At 39.3% G+C, this 22,523-nt stretch overlaps 1 protein-coding gene across 2 annotated transcripts in view; it reads right to left on the bottom strand.

Annotated features, from left to right (window-relative positions):
* ADCY2 (adenylate cyclase 2) overlaps positions 1–22,523 on the bottom strand; it is a 226,179-nt gene that overhangs the window by 15,875 nt on the left and 187,781 nt on the right. For both annotated transcript variants that reach the window (XM_074576250.1, XM_074576251.1), the window contains 4 exons: positions 13,721–13,840; positions 8,055–8,239; positions 6,436–6,520; positions 317–475 (listed from right to left, as the gene is read on the bottom strand). In XM_074576250.1, coding sequence (XP_074432351.1) covers positions 317–475; positions 6,436–6,520; positions 8,055–8,239; positions 13,721–13,840 — 549 coding nt within the window. The remainder of the gene's footprint in view (positions 1–316; positions 476–6,435; positions 6,521–8,054; positions 8,240–13,720; positions 13,841–22,523) is intronic.

Raw genomic sequence — 22,523 nt, forward strand, 5'->3', positions numbered from 1 at the left:
GTATCAGAATGCATATGATTTAAATTTAAATCCATGTTGATTCAACCATCCCCTTGATCCTCCTCAACCTTTTTTCCTCTCCTTTGAAAGGCAAAGTGCATTGCCACTTAACATAATTTCACATTTTTTACTTCAAGGTATTAAGGTGTATTCAGTGCTATAAAGCAAGCTGAAATCTCAGGTAGGTAAAGGGGACTGAAAGTGACTGCAAATCTATAATCTCACTGTATGGACCTACTGTTCAAATCAGCATTAAGTAGAATTTCCAGGATACGCTGCTTTCTTACAGAGCAGAGGATATACAGAGATGGCTGACCTCATTCTTCAGGTTTCTTGCCAAGAAGTGTTCAGCTACATGGGCTGGAAGCACATTCTCCAGAAGCACCCGATTTAGGTTCTCCATGGTTTCAATCTCTTCCCGCTCTTTTTTGAACTTGTTCTTCCACAGGAAGTCTAACCTACAGTAATATTCATTCTGTTACAAGAGGACACAGAGGTAAAGAAACAATAGGCATCTTGTCCTGATGGAGTACAGGTTTAAGAGACAAAATAAGCACAGTACACCACGCCTACAAGGCTATTATTTGGCCACTCAAGTACAATTACAGATCACACAGAAATCAAACCCCAAGCACACACTGTGTGACGTACACTTCATCAAAATCATAAGCCCCACCCCCGCAACAAAAAGGCCCATAAAAAGGTCCAGGAAAAAAATAAAGTTGCAAGGTGCTTTAAACAATGGAAGATGTATTTATTTACTCTCAGGCTTTAGTAGAAATGAATTCCAGAAATCAAGCACTGTTCTAGAAACAATTTACAGTTTTGCAACTTAATATAATGTCTTATTTATCTGAAGTGTAGATTGTCACTTACAATAATGGCCATTTCAGGAAGACCCGAGCTTTTACCAACTTGAACTTATGTCATCAGCCTGGTAAAAAGTGGGCAGTACAAGAAAAAACAGCCCATTGACATAATATGCCTTCTGCTTATCAAATCATTATCAGTTTGTCAAAAATAGCTCAGTCAGTTGGGCCAACACAGTTTTGGTCCTGTTGGGATTTTTGGTTGTTTGTGGTTTTTTTGGTTTTTTTTGGTTTTTTTTTTCTGTTTGTTTGTTTGTGTTTTAATACTGCTTTCTGTAATACTTCATATTTCTTTTCTTTTTGTCCCAGAGTTTTCATAATCATTTTTTAATATCCCCAACAATAACGATAGCTGGAACTATATGGAAATGTATAACGTTCTTGGAATATCAGTATTTTTGGAGATCCGATTTCATTAAAAAGAAGTTGAGAAATGAATAAAAATGCATTTTTTTGAGCTCCCTCTACTTATTTCAGTATTGTCAATGTTTTTTTCATAAATTCTATGGCATTATTTCTACAGTAAAGCCTCCACTGGCCTGACTGTATCATTTCAGCTGATACAAATCAAGAACGATTTCAATGTAGTCCATTGGTTTAATGCTACCATGCAGCCTCAATGAAGACTATGTTATTAACCAGGAGAACATGACTATGATGACAATCCTATTATAGAAAAACCTAAAAATACTAGCTAGTGTTATTAGCAGTCAGTAAGCATTCACATCAAAATGAGAGTAGTCCTTCTGATCGGACAGAGGCTGTCACAGCTCAAAATGATTCACAGATATTTTGTTGAGATCACAGCCAAAGCTAGAGTAGAAAGTTGAAATGAGGTGGCATTACAATGATTTGGCAAGCTTTTAAATATGTATATTATATATTTATACATCCAAGTTCCCCACATACATGATAAATTCAAATGCTACCCATTGTGTTCATGCAGAAAAACATCCAATAAAAACCTGGGATGTCAGAATTATTGGCATAAATTGACAAAAGTAAACTGGATGCCTGGCATAAAACTGAAATTAAGCATCCATACATTGTAGCAACTTTGTATTGAAAGGAAAAAATGCTAGGTAAGATGAAGTCTTCAAGAAGATATATTTCTTGTTTGACAGCTAGTATTAAACAGATAATTTATTTACTGCTGTATTATTTATTGAATGAAATTTAGGCTGCCACAAAAAATGACTCAGAAATAAGAAAAAATAAAGCAGAACATATTCTACAATTTGCTTTGAAATTTAAAAATTCAACTTACCTTACTTCAAAAAGACTATTTCAATTTCAGACTTTCAAAAAAACAAAAAAAACCCCACTATCCTATTAAAACTGTAAATTGTGGGCTTTTTTATTTGTATGACCTAGCCAATTTAGTATGCACATCATTAAAGAATCTGTTCAATCTTGGTAGCCTTGCAGTCATATGAAAACCAAGGTTGTTTCTACTTTACCTGTTATCTCCAGAACCTTTTCAACATATCAGAATGAAAATATCTCCGAATGGCCCTTATACATCTGCAGGCACAATATCCTTGAGATACAAGATTTTCCTTCTTTACTTAACAGCACTTCCCAGCGGGTGAGCATAGTGGAACACCCAGGGAGGCATGAAGGACGCTGTGTTCCTCCAGGCAGCACAGAGCAATTGGCTTCCTCTAGGACAAGAGACTACCATGCACCTGTGCAAGGCAATGCAATGCAACCCCACCCCAGAGGCTCAAATCAGCGGTAACTTATTGGGCAAAAGCAGTTAAGTGCAAAAAGAACTTATTATGTCGCATTGATTGCACCGAGACGGGTTTATCTATATTTTCAAACACTAGTGGGACACTCACCTGGGTCTATTTTCAGTAGTTGCCTGAGTGGAGTGAGGCAATGAACTAATTCTCCTAACTGAAAGAACATCACATAGGAAGTCAAGATAAGCAGCTCAAGAGTAGCTGCCGATGCTGCAGGTGTCTACAGACAGGGGAGATGAATGCTGTGGTGTCCAGCAACGGACCAGCAACGGAAACACCAAAGCAGGTAAGATCACTAGAAATTAAATCTTGTGTTTCTTTCAGCCTCACCTCACAACCATTACTTACAGACAGCAAGTCTGAGAAACTGTCTCAACATGGAGCGTCAGCAGAGGATGTCTTAGAACTCATTAGTAAGCTGATCAACAAGAAGTCATCAGCCTTAAAGTAACCAAAGTGAAAAGCTGCTGGTCTGAATCTTCTGGCAGATAGCCTGATCATTCAAAACAGCCACAGCGTCAGAGAACTGACAAATAGGGTATAAAGCGAATCTTTGGAAAAGAGCTGAGGTGACCCTGGGAACAATACAGCAAGGTACTTTGGAAGAAAACTATGCTAAGAAAAAGAGGTATTTAGACATACTAGCTAAAGCTGACACAATGGGGAAGAGTTGACACCTCTTCTGTAAACATGCCTCCCTCTGTTACAAATAAGTCAATGGGCATGTGAATAGGAGTGAAGTTTGGAATAAGTTTTCATTAAATTCTTTCAGAAGAGGCTTTTGAAAAGACTACATTATCTGAGAAGGATCCTCTCACAGAATAAATGCTCACTAAAAAACAGAACAGAGAATACAAATAAACAGTTTTCACGGCTGAGGAAAGTTGCCATAAACATCTGAGCAGTAATGAAGCCAATGAAGTTCGGTGTTGATAAACACAATATAATCAATCATGGGAAAAACCAAAATATTCACCTACCCTACAGAGTAACGAGATATGTGTAATTTTATGTACTGATGAGGAAGGAATTCACAGGCTATGTAATTCAAAGGGGGCCATAAGAGAGATTTAATGCTCAATAATATTTAAATGTGAGCACATTTCTTATACGGTCTAGCCCATACCAATCTGCATTCTCCTGGGCAATGCCTGGGCAGGGTGCAAGAGTCACCATTCTCAAGATACCGTCTGCCTGCTGCCACCCTATTTTCAAATAACTGTAGTGGCATGCATGCAAAATGAAATGCGTCACTTTCTCTAAAGTGCCAGGGAATGGTTGTAGCCTACGCTGGCACGGCTGCTGGCTGCTCACCCCTTTCCTATGCGCATTCTTTTGGCACAAGCATTGCTGCAGCCGCACCATAAAAACAGATCAGGAAATAGATCTGGCTGAAACCCAACTGTTTTTCCAGCATTAATTTTTAAGCCAGATCATCTCCCTATTTTGGGCCACTATATAGCTCCACAGGCAGCTGTGACAGTACAAATGAGGAGATACAAGGATAAGAATGAGTAGCTGAGGGAAGGTCTACTTCTTTCAGTAGGGATGCTGGTTGTGCAGCTAAAAGTATTATCTGGACCTAAGAATTAAGTTGGCTCATATAACGTGTAATGACATACTAGCTCTCCCTCTCTTCATCCCCATTCAGCCAGAGACACACATTCCCGCGCCTGCTTTTCCACCAGGACAGGCATCAATCTGTCTAGCGCTGAGCAGGTTTACAGAGCTAGGCTTGCAGGAAACCATTCGATTTTTGTTTAGATGAACCTTCTGGTTACTCGCTCTGGGGACAGAGGAGCACCAATGCCAGCTTAAGGGAAATGGAAAGACCACCCTTTTCATCAGTGGCTGTTATGTTTAGCATTGTTAAAATGATCAGACATTAAGAGATGAGAAAAGACATGTTATTATCTGCAAAGTAGAAACATGCAATAGCAAACAGAGAAATTACTTGTATATTACCCTCTGTGGAAGAAGGGTAAGGAAGAATTTTACTTTGCCTACGCTGCCAAAATGGCTTGACAGCGTTTTGCAAGTGCCATTCAATGAAAATAGCAAGCAGAAAGTTTAAAAACAAACAAGAAGATGGATACTTTCACATGACTTTTTATCAAATTGTGAAATTCATTATCAGACAATGCTGGGAAGACCAGGAAGACAAAATGGGTTACAAAGGGATCAGACAGTGTAACAGAAAGCAGAGCGACCAATAGCTATTAAACATTGCCACAGAAATGCCAACTGGCAGAAGGTGGGAATCGTATGTCCCTGGAAGGGTCACTCTACGCAGGTTCACTTCCTCCCCTGTTCTTTTCCCAAGCATTTGCTACCTGTCAGTATCACTAACAGTAACGTAAAATGGCAGGTCTTATGCCAGGTATGTATTAAAAATTAGTTCATAACATTTTCTAGTTAACATTTAGACTTTGCTTGAGAGTGTTTGAAAGCACAGAGGTTGTTTTTTTCTCCTTCTTTAAGAGAGAAGAAATTAGCAGAAAAATCAAAGGCAACAGACTGAAAAGTCACAAACAAGTGGTATCACGACAAGGATCCTGGACCTACAGATCTGAAAACAAAAGACTTTTTCCATTACAGGATCATTTTTCAATTGGTTTGACAGGGAACAACACACACGCACACGCTGTTGTATGCAAAACAAACTTTCTTGTTGACGTGACTGAACCCACAAAGAAATATTCTCCTTGCCCAGTGAAGATGATGTTCCTTCATTCCTTTTTTATTGGTTTCACACCTACCACCTCCATCTGACACCTTGGTTGACAGGGACTAAAGGTTCTCAACTGGTGCGATGAAGTATTTATACCTTTTTCTGAGTGGAAGTAGCTGTGCGCCAGCCCCACCCTCTGCTACTGTCATCAAATGAGCAAACTAATTCTGTGCTGGCATCAAGGCAGACGAAGAATGTTATTTCTAACTCAGGAAGGATGTTCCCCACTACAGCAAATACTGGAGAAGCTGCCAAATAAGAATTTTTTGTCTAGTAACCTGCAGGGCCTGCTTGACAATTTAAATGACAGTCATTATGTTTTGGGGAATTGTAATGTGAGTGAGTGATTTACAGACAGTGTGGGATAAGATCCTTCCCAACGCTGCAGGCTATGGAGGTACAGGCTGTTCATGAGATCTCACATGGATTGCCTCTTCCATCTCAGAGCCCTGTCTTGTGCACTGCATCGTTCCTGGCACAACCGACTGGAATTGCAGCTTTTAGCCATGGATCGTGTACAGACCCGAGGATTTAGAGAGAGCCTTGCAACCTGCCCTCAACTTTGTAGAGGGTAAGACCATTGACATCACGTTTGCACCAAAAAAGCACAACTGGGCAATAGAAAGAGTAGTTTCCTGTCGGGTCATAGTTTTAGTGCAACTGTGGCCTCAGCATGTGGTACACTTCTGTGTGCATGCTACGTTGTTTCTGTGTCTGCATCAAATGGTAATAACTGTGAAGAAAATAGCTTGTAATTAAGCAACTAGGGAGACAGCAGATGGATGCAGACAGATGGGAGCACACTAGGAAGATATGAGACAATATTGGTCAGCATGACAAGCAATAGTTACAGCACACTATCAGCATAATGTCTACAGTCTCAATGACAGTTACTGGTGACTTTTAAGGGCGTATTGGAAGGTAATAAAGAAAATAGCTTTTTAAATGCTTCTGACACTCTTTTGCAAGGGCGTAGGGCAGAAGGCGTTTGTCAGAAAATCTAAAAAATGTTTGAGAAGCTGGGAGGCTGCAGGTGGAGGCTGGCATTGTGTCCACGGATGCAGATGAAGAGAAGCGTGCATCTTACCTGTCTACCCAAAACCAGTAATGTGACGAAGAATATAAACAAAGAAATTGAGCCCATTGTCTTCAGGTCTTTCAGTATTCCTGGCCTATAAAAGAAAAACTAAGTAAAACAAGCTGCTCAAAACTTAAAACAAAATTACTTTAGCACAAGAATAAGACCACAATTTATACTACTTCCTGGTATTTAAATTAAGACAATTTAAATATGATATGCTTTATCATTTGATGAAATATTATCATTTCCATTATGTAGCTTTAATTACTTCTACTACATTCTGTGAAATGTGCCTACATTTTGAAGTCCAGTAATAAGATGAGGATTAAGTAGAAAGAATATCCTTGTTTGATTACAAATGGAGAACATTTGGTGCTTATTCTGTACAGGCAGATTAAAAAGAGTTGTTGGGTTTTTTTTTTTATGTAATAACACTACTTCCATAATGGAGAGCTTGACCTTATCCAATAAATATGAAGAAACAGAGATTAAAACACCTGACTCCCAAGATGTCTTTTCACCTCAGAATTATAGAAGGCACGAACTAGATCTTGTACAGAGTTTACTGAAAAGCCTGCATTGGGAAAAGACACTAGAGGTAATGGGATACAGTTTGCACTAGCACTCTCCTACTGATGCCACTGAAAGAAGAACCTGGGTGAGAAGATTTAGGAAGGAAAATACCAACAGACACACAGCTTGACTGGCAAAATCAAGGCTGCCAGAAGCACGTGCTAAATCTAACCTGTCACGTGGTTCTCCATCCCATCACAGAGATACCATTTCCACTAATGCAACGGAAACATAAAGACTTGGGTTTGTTTATTAATCTTTAGATTTAAGAGCAAAGAAAACATACACTTGTTTTTTAATTCAGATCCTTTTCCATGGTTGTCTCCGTGTCCTAAAGATACTGAGCAGTTTACAGCACACAAAAAAGGATACTGAAACTCTACTCTGAATATTCAGTTTTTCTGTTGTGGCATATGCACTGCAGACTCAGCCTACAGAGAAGAGAAATCGCCTCTTTATTTTCAAAATGAGGTAGAAATTACATGTGTCCAGAAATTATTTTACACAGCAATACTTAGAATTAGAGTCATAATTTTGTCTTATCACACAGAACTAAGATTTCAGCAGTCTCACTGAAAATTTAGCATACAAATTTGCAAGCTCAGTAAAAAAATCCAAACTGTTGGTCTATTTTTTCCAATAGCTAACACTGCATTTGTAAAGTTTTAAGACAATGTACTAGTTCTGCGGAAGTTGATTTTCTTTGGCTTGAAGCAAATATGCTTTAACAGCCTTAATTATGTTCAGCCTTAGGCCTGAACAACCTTAATGATGACTTCTTCCTAATGTGCTTTATTATAAAAATGCAAATTAAACCATACTCTATTTCCTACAGTATGTGATTTAAACACCTTGCCCAGACTTGTTTATTTCATTCTAATGCTCTGAGGTGTGACATCAAATCATATATTAACTGCAGCATGACAATGATTTTAAATTGTGACTTGTAGATTATATAGTCAAACACACAGGAACAAAAAAATCTGTTCCATGACAAAAGAACTGACAGAGGTATACTATTAATTTCAGAAGGACTAAAGGTATCCACCTACCTTCTAAGAGATGCCGTTGCATACATAAATTTGCTGTAGTCATCCAGCATGGGCCCGTGAGTGTGCAAAAGGATAACATTGTAGCCCACCAATGCAATCAACATTATTACCATTTTCAACTCATAATTTATCCTCAGGAAAACAGAACAGGAAATGAGTCCTAATATGCAGCTGTATATAAAATACTGGCAAAGAAAAATTAAATGGAAAATATTTAGACTTTGGTTCTTGAGTAGGAAATCATACATAATGAAATGCTCAGTCTAGTTTAAAAAAGAAATTATTGCCTGGCTACTTAAGCATGGAATCTATCACAACCTGGGACATTATGGTTTATAGACAGTCAATAACAACCAAATGTTGGTATTTCATAAAATAGAGCCTTTTTCTCACTAGGCTCCAATTCACCCCAAACTCAATAGAATCCAGATTATGCTCCTAATTTATGCTCCCTGATTTTCACCCTTTGGCACTTTTGATTTACTCATCTGCAGTAGCGAGGAGTGCCTATTCATGGGACACCAGTGCTGGTGTTGAAGTCTAATGCAAGAGCCTTCTGCCAGCAGACTGACAAAAGATTTATTCCCATGCTACAGCACGGTTTTCACTCATGCTTGAGTTCAATAACTACCTTATATGTATTATTAGCATCAGGGTCAAGGGAATATGTCTAAAGATCTGAAAACAACAGTTTCATTGCCATTATTTGCTGTATTTGTAAACTGCTGCAATATACAGTTGTTATGAAGCTCATAGATACACAATTTTACAAACTCTAGAAATAAAGCTAAGATACGAAGAATACAAAATTATTAACATGGCCTATGCATAATATAAATATTAAAAAATCCTTCTGTCAAATCCTCTTGAGTTATGATAACACATAAGAAGACAGTCAGTTGTTAAAAAAAGCCTTTTCTTTCCTATGTCATATATATCAACAAAAATATGTATGGTTGAAGTTGAATTCCTGGAAAAATATTTTCTCTGGATACCTTCTGGAAATGGAATAGAGCATCAAAACTAATGCTAAAACAGGAACAATATGTTCTCACTAGAATCATTATCTTAGTCCTAAACATACAGCACCTTTGCCAAAGACGCTTCCTGAAAATTACAGTCCTGGACCTTGTAAGGGAGTTATCTTTTCTGAAACTACAAAGCATTCTATTTCTAGATATGCTATTTTCAGACTACTGTTGACTTGTTGATGGCAGTACTTTTGACAGAACCTGAATCACTGTATACTAATTTTGGAGGATCACCAAGAAGAATAATTTTCACAGCAACCATCAGACAGAATTGATCTGCTATGTGAATCTCTGTCGTTACTGTAATTTGCTTGTAGGTTGGCTTGAAATAAGAAAGAACTGCTGTTCAGAATCACCAAAAATAAAACTTCTCCAATGGCTGCATTCCACAGGAGGTCACACTCCAAATTCAGTGTTATGTAAAAGTAGCAGCATCTATTTTTCACTCTGTAAGGCATTCTACTTGTGAAATTAGTTTTCCAAAAAGAATCAAGCAAACAAAAGGCAGCCTTGAATCCACAACTGGATGAAGTTTGACAAACAAAGATCAAGAAACTTCCGAGTGGAATAGACAGTCTCTGTTAGTGTTTCATAGGAATACATAAACTAGATACTGAAAATCTTAGAATCGTAGAATCTTTATGGTTGGAATAGACCTTTAAGATCATCAAGTCCAACCACTAACCTAGCACTGCCAAGTTACTACTAAACCACGTCCCTCACAGTCCCTTATCTAAGCTAAGATTTCAAACAAGGGTGGATGGACTAGAGAAGAGTGGCACAGCCACACATTTAAGAAAGCGGACTCTGTTACTGTGTATTGCAATACAAGATTCCAGTAAGTAACAAGCAGATCTGGCAGTGAGTCCGCAGGCAACTCTGCTTCAACAGCCACACCAGGTTATGAAGCTTTCTTTTGAAAATGCCACCTTAAGTAAACCTTTTCCCAACCGTACCTTGCAAGGCTATTCAAGGCCGTTGTTTCTGGGTGCTCAATGCTGCAAACGCATTTTTCAATTCCTGTCAAAGGAACTGAAATTTCACCCTTTTAATAATAAGAGAATTTGTATATTTTAGTAGATGCTTAAACTATTGTAGCTTGAATCCTTCTCTAACCTTTTCAGCTTTTCAGAAAAAAGGCTTGAAAAAAAATCAGAGGAGTAACTGCAAGACAAAATGCTTCAAAAGATACACTGCGGAGGAATAAAGGTAACAGTCTACCTAGCTTCTCTGAAGGATGCACGCAGCTACAAAGCAGGCAAGACACTGGAAAACAGTAACAATTTGGTGAAGGAACTGTCAATGTAGACATACAGAAAATCAGGACTAGTAGAATTACTGTCACATGTATAGCATGAGAGGTCTGGTCTTTGTCAAAGCACAAAAATTGCAGGCCATCAGACAAATAGCTGCCTGCCTCCTGGGCCAAACGATCTGCTCTCACTTCATCGAATGAACGTGAACTTTCCTACAGAGGAATTAGTGCCCAGCTGGGAAAAAATTACGGCTTCTGTGTGCAGGTATGCTGGGCTTGTTTCTTAGTGAAGACTTGTTTCAGGCTCATTCATCCTACACCTCTGCACAACCTACTGAAGAATATAAAGGGCTCAGACAACACAGGCTTTTCTCCAAGGCAGAGAGTTGCAGTGATACCAATCCTTCGCAGTGACCTCAACCGGAAGATCACTGCACGCTGAAGAGTTAGCAATCCCCACAGAAGCGAAGCTGAGCAGGCGCAGGTCCGGGCTGCGCTCCGTGTATCCCTTGGCCGTGGGATAACCTCAGCCAGCTCAGACAATTTATTGCAACCACGGAGCCCTCAGGCAGCTCCCACGTGGTAGCGGTGGTTATCCCGCCTGTGTGGCCCCGACTCTATCTAACAGTGAAGCAGCAAGTTCTCACAGACATCAGTTTTGTCTGACAGCAGAAACGATGAATGGAAATGTTTCCTTTTAAGAAAATCCCATAAGAGGTCAGAAGAGGAAAATGCTGTGTAACCTCTCCACAGATGGGATCTGCACCCCATGCCATCCCTGACTGGAGGACCATCTGATGCTTCACGATTCGGAGTTCCCAGCATCTGAAGGGATGTAACTCCATCTACCTTCTTTTTTCTTCCTGTGCTAGCTCCAATAAATGGTATTTTAACGAATACCTTGCAGAGTCTGAGTGCCTTTCTTACCAGGATCACAGGCCCGGTGCCTTGCACCGGTACACTACACCCTTAGGATCTTATCTCCAGCCCAGCGCGTTTGGTCTCTTCTCTTAAAATTTAAGACTTCTGTGGTTATAAAGCGCTTTATTAAAGTAAAAAGGGATGCTACTCCAATATGTCCATGGAGAAAAACTTGAAAATAAAGTAATTTTGGAATTCCCTAGCCAAATAAAATGTATTCCAAAACTGCATCTTTTAGAAGTCAGTATTACGACTTTTATTTATATATCATGTGGAGATGGCAGCACTGATACCACACTGTATGTTATCACAGGAAGAGATACGCACGACTTGAAATCTCCCAGGCCTAACTCCTATTATATGGAAACTACAGAAGCATCATCGCAGAACTAATCAATAACTAAACACAAAGTCCCTAAAACTTACTGTGTAATCTTTCCTAAGTCTTTAAAAAGAGCAAGAGAGCAAGGAATACAACTCAGAAAACTCTATTGGGGCTGAAGTAATTACAAAATCTCTTATTCACTCATTTCAGATGACATAGTCAATAGATCTGTCAGGTTCACTGTCATAAATCACAGGAAGTTTATCTGCATGAATAAAGCTTAAAGCTAACACACAGATTCAAAAGATTGAATTTTTAATTTAAGGATTTAAGTAAGGCATACTTAATGCCATCTTAAATATGCAATATCTCATTCAGTAAAGACAGAATAATTTTATTCCCAGATTAAAAAAAAAAAAAAAAATTAAAATTAGTAACTCAGAAGGCATTTGTAGCTTTTTCAAGCTGGAAGGTACGCAGTGCCGGAGAATGAAAATAATGTGCGTTTGAGAGCTGTTTAATAAAAAAAGTGAGGGGAAAAGTGTTAAAAAACTTTAGCCAGCCTAACCTTCTCATTTATTATTAACAGAAACGACATTTTAACATTATTTTTTGTGCCAATTTATCTAAGTTTCTTTGATGAAAGAAAGCATTTCAATAGTTTAAAGTCTATAAACCACTAATTGTTAGAAATGTGCAAAATCACGTGAAGAGCTGACAAACATCTTAGTTATACATGGGAAAACAGAGGAAAAAGACACACAAAGTTTTTTTGATGAACAGCAGATTGAATCTTAATAATCATTTTTGAAAACTGTATCCTTCTGATGCTTGTTGGAGAACTTACTGGCAAAAAAGAAAACAAAACACCTTTAAAGATGTTCAAAACTATAACAAGGAATATAAAAAAAGCTGACTAGGAAACCTGCTATCTAAAAAAGCAAAAAAATATAAATAAGCATTGGAAGAATTTATTTCCGTGTCCTTGTGAGCGTGAACATATGCAGAGGCTGGGAGAAGAACTGTATCACATCTTTGACAACAAGGACAACTTGATGTCAGGGCCAAAAGAAGATGTAGGCACTGATCCATACCTGGTCGTATTTAGTTAGCTAAACTTCAAAATACAAAACAGAAACTCATGCTCTGTAGCTGTGTAGCTTTATCAGGGAAATTCTGAAAGTCTGTTAAGTGCTGCAGTTACCGCAATTGTTTTTTTCCAGGAGAATTCTAAACATAATTAACATCTCGCTTGTGTGTGTGCCTAGGATTGTTTAGCTTGACATAGTGAATAGCTGTTTCGTGTAAAACATATTGTGTGGAAATCAGCACACACCATTCTGGCAGTGGTCTCATCAATTCTGCATAGAGATAAAATAATCTCCCTTCTCCTCTCGCTGCCTCCTGTTTATTCATGCAAAGACTATTGACCTATTTCGGCACAATATACAGCTTGTTATGTTCAACTGCAGGTCTTTTGTAATCCCTTTAAGAATCATTGTTCTCTAGGATACAGATCCCATTTTTTGCAGGAATGTCCTTCCCCCTCTTCTGCATGTGCCACTGTGCTTTTGTTCACGCTAAGACATCTTCTTCAAACCAGCTCAGATCTTCTACACAGTTCATACAGTGGTACACGAGTGTTGTATTTCCCCCCTCTCACCCCACCTCTAAATCAACACTGCAACGACAGAAGTGTGGTGATCACAGAGTTCACATTTACTGCCAGGCCAGTAATGGAAGTGGTGATTATTTTCAGGTCTACCACTGCCACGGGTGAAACGGGTCTGCAGACCAACCTGGTTTTCTCACTGACAGTGATGCGGAGCTTTCAGTGCACAGTCTGCTTTGCAGTCACCGTGTCTTCTCCTGATAGCTTGTAAAGCCCATTTGTTGGCATGGGTGAGACTGCTTCCTGCTTTTTAATCTGACATTCATTAAAACCTCTATTTTCAGAAGTACTAACCTCCTTTAACTCCCCACTTCCTTCAAATGCAGTTTCAGGTGACTGAAAAAAAATCAAGCTTTTGCTGCAGTCTTAAAAACTGGTGGGTGTTTAACTTCAAGCAGATCCAGCAACAGTCAATTTAGTGTAATTGTGGTAAACAAACAAAGAAATGTAAAATGAACTTACCGGCAGGAAAAAACAGTTGTTTTGTATACACCACCGTGTCTGATTACTCGAATTAGGAAAACTTGCATTTGATGAATTAAGAACCGAGGGAAGAGCTTTCACAGCATTATCCAGGAAAAACTAGAGAAAAAACAACATATAATCCATTAGTTTGTCAGCTGTTTAAGGTCAAAATGCAGAAGAGAAATGGAGAAGCAGCGAAAGCCTTGCCAATAATAATTTAACTTTGCTATTTCACTGGAAATTGAAATAGAAAAGGGAAAATGACATCACTTGATTACTTGCTCCTGCACGCTCAAACAAAAACAACTTTGTTAACCTCCATCTGACACTCTCCATTTGAATAAAAGACGAAAGGCTCTTTGTAATGTTACTTTCATATATCAGAAGCTCACACAAATGAGAGACAATGATGAAATAAATTCAATATGAATAATTCCTGGGTTTACCTCAGCTGAACCTCCTATTAAACACAGGAAGAATGAAAGAAAGAATAAGATGTCTTTACTGAAGTTCATTTACACAGATGTAATCCTTCTCATAATAATGATGATGATAACATTGGTACTTATGTTATTGAAACAGAAGAGTGGAACCAGTACCTCCTGGGCCATCAAATTCAGCCAGCTGGTGTGCCAGGCAGCCACCATCATACAGTACCCTTGATGTATTTATCCAGTGCTTTCTTAACGAGTTAGATTTGACTACATTAATTCCACTGCTTTGAATCTCATCACTTAAACTGTTTCTAAGTTTAACCAGTACTCATGCCCAGTTCCCATGTTCTTTACCTTCTTGTGCTCATCTCACCCTTTAGCTTTCAGATAGCTCCCTTCTCTCCCTAGCATTTATGTTGACAATATTTAATGCCATCTCAACCTTCACTATGCTCAGCAATCTATGTTTTTCTAGTTTATTGCCAGAAAACAAGCTCTTCGTTCCCCTAATCATTCCGGCAGTCACCGTCTTTCGAGTCAACCTTCTGGGTGAGCAAAACTGCAAACACACTCCCCAGATTTTATCAGTGAGTTGTGCAATAGCATTAATACTAATTCTGCAGAAAATATGTTTTCATACATCCTAGAATGACAGCTCCCTTGCTCACAGCTACAAAACCTTAATAGCTGACCGTCCCCCATGCAAGTGGGGCTCAGACAGATCATGAAGTTACAGCAGCTTAACACATTGCTGCACATTGACATGATCCCAGCCACCAACACCACGCTGAGCAAATGTGAGGTAGTTTTCCTTCACAGGGGCTCACTTAGATAAATGCGGTTTATACTTACCGTGAGTTAAAAGCAGTCACACGGATGGTTATTGTGATTCAGCTGAGTTGTCATTAAACCCACATAATGAATCAAAATCCTGAACCCATCGCATCTCTACCTGATGAGCTTCCGACTTGTATCAGAATTTCTTGTCACTGGTCTGTGCGTAATCTTGCACTCTGTACTAAATTTCATCCTAGTTCTTTTACTCAAATCCTCAGTGGACTTCTTCCTTTCTAAAATCCCAAGCCTTCCCTCACAGACGTTGCATGTCACTTTAATTTTATCAACAAATTTCAAAGTCCCTCTCATACACTGCATATGAAAATCCACACTGGGCTGACCATTGCAGAGCTCCACAGGTTGCCTTCCTCTCATCCATTGTTCTCTGCATGTAGCCAATTTGTAACCCACCTCTACGTTCTTTCCCCATCCCCTTCTTTACCTACTGCCCCAGAGAAGAACTCCTCAGTTCACTCAGGGTAACCAAATCTGGTTCAAAATGGTTTCGTGATTTCCTACCTAACACTAGATCTGGTCAGCCAAGTGTCTAGATCTGTGTAGCCAAGTCCTGAAAACTTCCAAGGATGGAAACCCCACAACTTCCCTTGGTAACGTGTCCCAGCACTGTACTACCTGCACAGTGACTTTTTTTTTTGTTTTTTTTTTTTTTAAAGACTATCCAACCTGCCAAGCCACTACCCATGGTCAGCACCCCTTGATACGTTTTGTGGCGCTGCCGAGAAGGGTTTGAAACCATTATCAACGTAACACCGCTTCAACAGAAGCAGGACCGGTTATGCACTCGCGCAGGTGATCAATCTGCCATCTGTTACCAAGACTGTTTTACAAGAAGCTGGCACGACCTCTGGGGTGACATGCAGAATGGGCTCACCTTTGTTTGTACAGTTGCACTTTCAGGTTGTTTTCCTTTCCAAACACGCTTGTCTGACTGCTTATGTGCAACTACACGTAATTAACTGTGATCAGTGAACTATACATTCAGGATCAGTATCACTAATACAACAGATAAATCACAATACCAGACTCTACAAAATGCTAATGAACACCTACAAATTTTGAAACACCTTTCTGTAACTGATCCCAAAGGGCTCTAATCATGCACAGACACAGAGTTATACACACACTTGCCCCTTCTCACAGGATGTGTGGGTTAAATGCCCACACTCCCTCTTCTGGGAGTGTGGGTTACCCTACCTGCACACCCCTCTGGTAAGGAGATGTGGGTACCCTACCTTTTTGTGCACCTGTGCAGTTCCCCATGAACTGTTAATGCACAAGCTGGTGAGAAAGTGCCCCATGAGTTCAAGCGCACAGACAAATCTGAGCTGTGGGTCCCTGCTTGCTGTGGTCCGCACTGTCGCCCCACCAGCCCCAGAGCCGGCAGCTCACGATGTCGGATGGGGAGGCTGCTCTCGCTGTCCGAGGCAGAGGTGTGATGCCAGAGGGGTGACTTATGGCAGTGTCAAACCAGGCTTTGACAGTCAGCTGTTTCCACCCATAGGTCTCTGCCTCCTGTTAGAAATTTTCACGTTGCTTTTATTCTTTTTTCCACGTCATTTTCTTATTTGCTTCGAATTCCCTTTGAAGTGGCTTGGTTTCCATTTAACCCAGCTGGTGCTGGATTTCCGTTTCAACAGGAACAGTTTTGGGCAAATGCCCTTCAGACACCTTTAGGTATTTAATCCCCCTCTCTGCCCCCAACTATTTCCACTGACATTCTTATCTTAATAGGTGGTGTTCAGCAGGTCATTTGCCAAGGGTGGGCAAAGAGAGTCTCCACATCCCACTGATAGTGCATTTACTTTTTCTGCAAACATGAAGTAACTGTGTTTAGTTTCAGAATCCCATCCCACGCACATCCACAGAGCAAAAGATTATACACCATGAAGAACTCAAACACAATTATTATATACATATATATGTATGTATATATATTTATATACATTCATTTCTATTAAAGCATTTTGATTTTGGTTTTGAGGTTTGTACAGGGCATTTCTGACCTATAAAAGTTATCTGTATACATAGAATGCTACATGAAATATGGCGTATCCATAAATACATAAATAAACATAGAAAGGAAAAGAAAGAGGATATGGAAATGTTGTCATCTCCCAGGAGCCAAACAACACTTATTTCTGAATGATGTGTTTGTACTTGTCTTTCTTGTCTCTCATCAGTTATCCACATCTGCTATCATGCTGTAGAGATATATATTGTTCTTCAACATAGTATTTTTTTGTAAGAGACAGCTCAGTCCTACTAAGCAGTCACACCTACTCAAATGACTCAAATGAAAGCAATATTTTTTATGAATACAAATGTTTGCCAGGGAACATCTGAGCACACTACCATTAAATTCTCATTTTAACTTCATATTCTAACAGCTTTTTCTTCTCTTGTGTTCGTATAATCTGCAATCTTCAGTTGTGAGTTTTTTGCCTCACATGATGAAAATACCTGCTGTGCTGCTATTTCTTTCAGTAGAAAGCATGTGATGATAGACCCTCCCCCCACAACGTGGGATAAGCAAGTTAGTGCATCTCTCGTTATCTGACCAAGAATCTGCACAAGGCTACATAATACACCAGTTTAGATCTTACTAAAAGCAAAGGCAACTTTCCCACCAAGGTACTTTCAACCCTTCTGTATGTCCTGTACAACCCACAAGGCACCAGAACCAAGGCTTCACAACGAACACGGTCCGACAGCCTGCAATCTCACCTTACTAAGCAAGTGGGCTTGCTGGATTCCATGTTAACGGGCATAAAATAGCATCCTACTAAGAAGGAGGAAAGGTGGCAGAATTTAATATTGAGTGCACTCATCAAATGCACACTGAATTAAACAATTATGGAATAAACAATGAAATGTGTAAAATTTCAGTCGTTGCTATGTGAATGGGTTGACCCTGTAACAGGTGGGCAGGAGGGAGAGAGCTGGGAAATACCCCTCCACTGAACTACTGAATCACAGAGCAAAAGGCAAAATTAATTGATTCAAGTGCCACAGACAGTTCAACTGTGGTCATCAACCTGTGGTAGCAGGAAGCCATGCAGTAGCCATCTGTAAAGACAAATGCTACTATCATTTTCTGTGCAAAAAGAAGGCATAGGCTACCCTCAGAACGCTAAGAAGTGTTCTTCCACACACCAGTGAGAAACCCTGCGGCCCGGAGGTAAGCTCTTTAGGAAGTAGATGCTCCAGGATCAGCAGTTCCAGAGCAAAGCTGAGCTTAATCAATGGAAATACAAACAGTAAAAACAAAGGTCTGGCACGCTACCAATAAATGCACCACAATTCAATTTACAGCTTACGTTTAATTTGATCCCATCACTGTTTTCTCTTCCTTATTATACAAAATTACACTGGAAACGGACATGTGAGGACTATAAAGCAAAGTATAGAAAACACCTTTGTCATCATCCCTCTCTCTTCCCACTACCTCCTTGCCTCATATGAACACACAACTATACTTGAAATTAATTTTCTGCTGCTCCAGAAGAGCTATGCAATCTCCTCAAGACACAGTGGTCTACAGTTTTATAGGGCTGTTGTAAACAGTTCTTCATGTTTGTGGCCTACTCTTTTGTTCAGCAAAAGATACAGTGAGAAGAGGATACTTTCAAGTATGGCAGAAGCATGCAAGTCTGGTATGTAGGTTGAACTAGAGGATTTACATTTTTCTTAACACAAAAATAATGAAGCAATGATGCTTACGTTCAGCATTGTTCTTTTTTTTTTTTTTTTTGAGCCTCTAAGGCAAACATGCAGGACACCTCTTCTTTGTTTTCAATTTTTCTTACAACTCTCCAAATATCCATGTGGCTCAGGAGAACTTTCTTCTCAAACTGCATATCACCACTTCCTTTGAAAATGCCAGTTGGTGTGGCAGCTGAGTCAGGAAACTATCCCCAGATCCCCACATAAGCCCCAAGGACAATATGGAGAATCCCAAATTCTGGTATCATTCCTCATCTTCATAAACTCATAGGCAAAAGTTTAAGGAGAGCCTGGAACACTAAGTATCTACCTAGACTATTTGAATAAGGAAGAGGTGATGCTGAGACATTGGTAAGTCTGTGATTCTGTGATTCTGTGAAGTTGGAAAAGGATGATGAAGATCCAGAGAGTACTGCCCTGGACTGAATAGGATTTTTAGAGCATTTTGTCTGAGGGTTTGTACAAGACTTCTTAGCTTCAAAGTACTCATGCACCTGCATTGTTTGGTGTCCTGTGGTGTGTCTCTTGTTAATAGTGAAACTTATCAAATTCAACTTGCTCAATAATTTCACTTCATTTTTTCATAAAAAATTGTGTGCCAAGTGAAAACGCGTAACTGTCTCCGTGTCCCCAAGTATTCAAGTCCCAGTGTCCCTGAAGCAGTGGCAAGCAACTACCTTGTTCAAAGCTCCCAGCAGCATTAGGTAAGAGAGACGAGGAGCCTGCTGGGCTTTTACAGACTCAGATACCATCACGGTATTTGACAGCTATGGAATGATGCTCACTTAAGTGGGTTCATCTTTGCTGGACTGTGGAGCAAATGACCGTATGACAGCATGACTCTCTCTCTCCCCCCGCACATTTGAAACATGCCAGAACTGCTGTAAACATTATTGCAGGACAGTTCATGCCAAGTGCTTGCTATCTCACCTGCTAGGGCATCTCTCCTAGTCCAGTGTACCAAGGCTGATACTGATTTTAGTAAGTTTCTTAAATTCTATCTGTAATCCAGAATGGATTTGTGATGGTGCCCTGCATGTACCACTTAAGTGACATGACTGCAGCTGTGTATTCCCCTTTCTCCTTCTAACTCCTAGGCTAGGTCAAGCTCTCTGCAGTGTGTGTTTATTCTTCTTAAAAGAAATGCATTAGGCACCCTCCAAAATAGGATCTTCAACGTGCTAGGCACTGTGAGGACATATAATTAGAGTGTATCTGCCAAAGAGCTTGCCTATTAAAAATACAACACTGAACAAGGTCAGCAACTGTATTAACAGAGTTAGCTACACTAAAAGGAAGGTATATTAAATAAAACAACTTTCTACTATGAGAATGAAAGCAGGTTTGCTAAATTATTTGTCATTATTGAAACACGAGATATCAGCCATCACTAGAAGGAGAACAATATGGGGCCAATACTTGCATAATTTAAGGCAGCTCATGCTCACAGACCTACATTAAACAATGGAGCAGCAACACTCAAATCTCTGTCAGTCTTCACATTTCTAAAGACATGTTCTTTCAAAGGAAGTAGTCCGGTTGTTGAAAATTCACTGGACGAATGACAGGAAAGCAAGTAACATCCTGACTCAGAAAGGTGGTAGTCGGGGCACCTTCCTGGGACAGCACAGCCGTGAGATCCTCTTGCTGTGCCAAGAACCTCTTGTGCGTTCGATGCAGAAGTCAGCGAAACAAAGAGCTCTAGCAGGGCTCTTTCATCAGGACACTTTCGCTGAGATCACATGAATCCCAGAGGATGGTGAGGCACAATCATTTGATGTATCAAATACATCCAAATACATCAAATACATTCATTTAGCTTCCAAGAGTGGACCCTTTGCAGTCATGCAGTCCTACTGTCTCTCTGAGGCGTCTGCACTGCTCCCTGTTAACACACTCTCTCATGTTCTGCATGTTTAATGCAGGCCAGCTTCGCAAAAACAATCCTCCTCAACCAGTGCTTGCTGCCCTACTCTATACACAGCACCAGATCTAATGCTCAATGGAAGCAGCATTAGTCACCCTCTCCCTTCAGCTAAGAAGTATTTGATACTTATGTCACATTAGCTGTTTTTTAACTTCCCTCCACTGATCATGCCTATATACCTCTCAAACGTGAAGACTAGATTCAGATGTCTGCTGAAACAGCTAATTTGAAATAAAATTGCACCCCCGCTCTTTTCTAATGTCCCTTGACCATAAAGACTGCGATTTATTTGACATTTTGGTCTTAATTATGATTTATTAGGTGTGGGATGGTTAGACGCTTTTTATCTCCATTAAATCTTAATGGCTACATTTTGCCTTTTTCTACTGAAAGAGTTCATGGAAATAAATGCAGTTAATGGACTCTGCTATTAAGTACATGTTGCTTGGAGATATAATAATGATACTTCAGAGTCTCTCCCACAATTTGCTATTAATATTAAGGAAATGCAAATTTCACAATCACATTTAAAGCCATTTTTGCTAGTCAAACTATTAAGGTTTAGTTTCAAGGTGGGAATTGTACTTAAAATTATCATCTCATGAATATCATGGAACATGATTATTTGTAATACTGAAGTCATTACTGATAAGGCACAAAGACTTTAAAATACAGCCTATTAAGTTTTACTGTAACATTCAGTCCACATAAAAATGGACTTGAACTAATAAAATTCAAAACTTTTTCTAAAAATTTTGTACTGAACAACTCCTGTTTTGGTAAAATGTCTTTTACTAGGTGAAGGCCAAATTTGAAGTGGGCTGTACACAATAGTAGAACTTCAGTATAAGGGAAAAACAGTTGCTGACCATATCTTCTTTTAGACTTTTTAACTTAATAAATAACCATATGGGTGCATGAACTCTAACCCAAAGTACACATTAAACCCAAGTAGGTTATTTCATTTCTTCTTTATAATTCATAGAGTTCAAAATAAAAGAAAGTTTAATCTGACCTACATTTTACAAGCCACTCCCTCTCTGGGTTTTGTCCTGTAGTATGCCAAATAACTTTTGCTTGGCTAAAGGTTATCGCTCATAAAGCCATATAGTCTTCAGTTGAGGACATGATGTGATGGAGAATCAACAACTTTTCAGAATAATTTGTCCCCACTGCTAAGTAAGTCCCTTCACTGCCAAGAAGGGAGCTTATTTTCTCATTTTCCAGCCACTGCTTCTTGGAGATTTTCCTCTACCAGCCTTAAACACCGAATTCAATTAGCTAAATTTTACATTGTCGAATATAGAGTTGCTTTTGAGTCTACCTCTGCTCCTTAAAAAAAGCAGGAGAACGAAAGGAAAACATCTACCTTCCTGAAAAGAAAACCAACAAAAACTGAACTAGGATCATTTAACAGAAAAAATGGAAAGAAGTTTCTATGCAAAATTTCAAATGTTCACATTTAAAAGCCCACATTACATCACTCTGACAAGTTTAGTACTTACTGTAACAAATGATTGACTAAGGGTCCCCTGAAATGTTGTGGGAAAACAAAATAAAACAGTGTAGGTATTATCAATCTTTAAGTCCTTTATGAACCTCAAGTAACAAAAGTACCAGCAACTCAAGGAAGCGCTTAGATTTGCAATTTCAAAAGCACTGAAGTGCAAATCTCATTCACTTGAAATGTGACTAATAGCTATGCATTAACGTTGTAATGAAAACACTTCCTAAATAAATATTACAGTTCCCATTTCGCAGATACAGAACTGAGCTGGAACACTTTCACAGGTTTACGAAAAACTAAATCAAGTTCAGCCCATAGGGGAAAAAAAGGAAATTTTTGAGCCCATATACT

Source organism: Larus michahellis, chromosome 2 (assembly GCF_964199755.1).
Source record: "Larus michahellis chromosome 2, bLarMic1.1, whole genome shotgun sequence".
Taxonomy (NCBI): Eukaryota; Metazoa; Chordata; class Aves; order Charadriiformes; family Laridae; genus Larus; species Larus michahellis.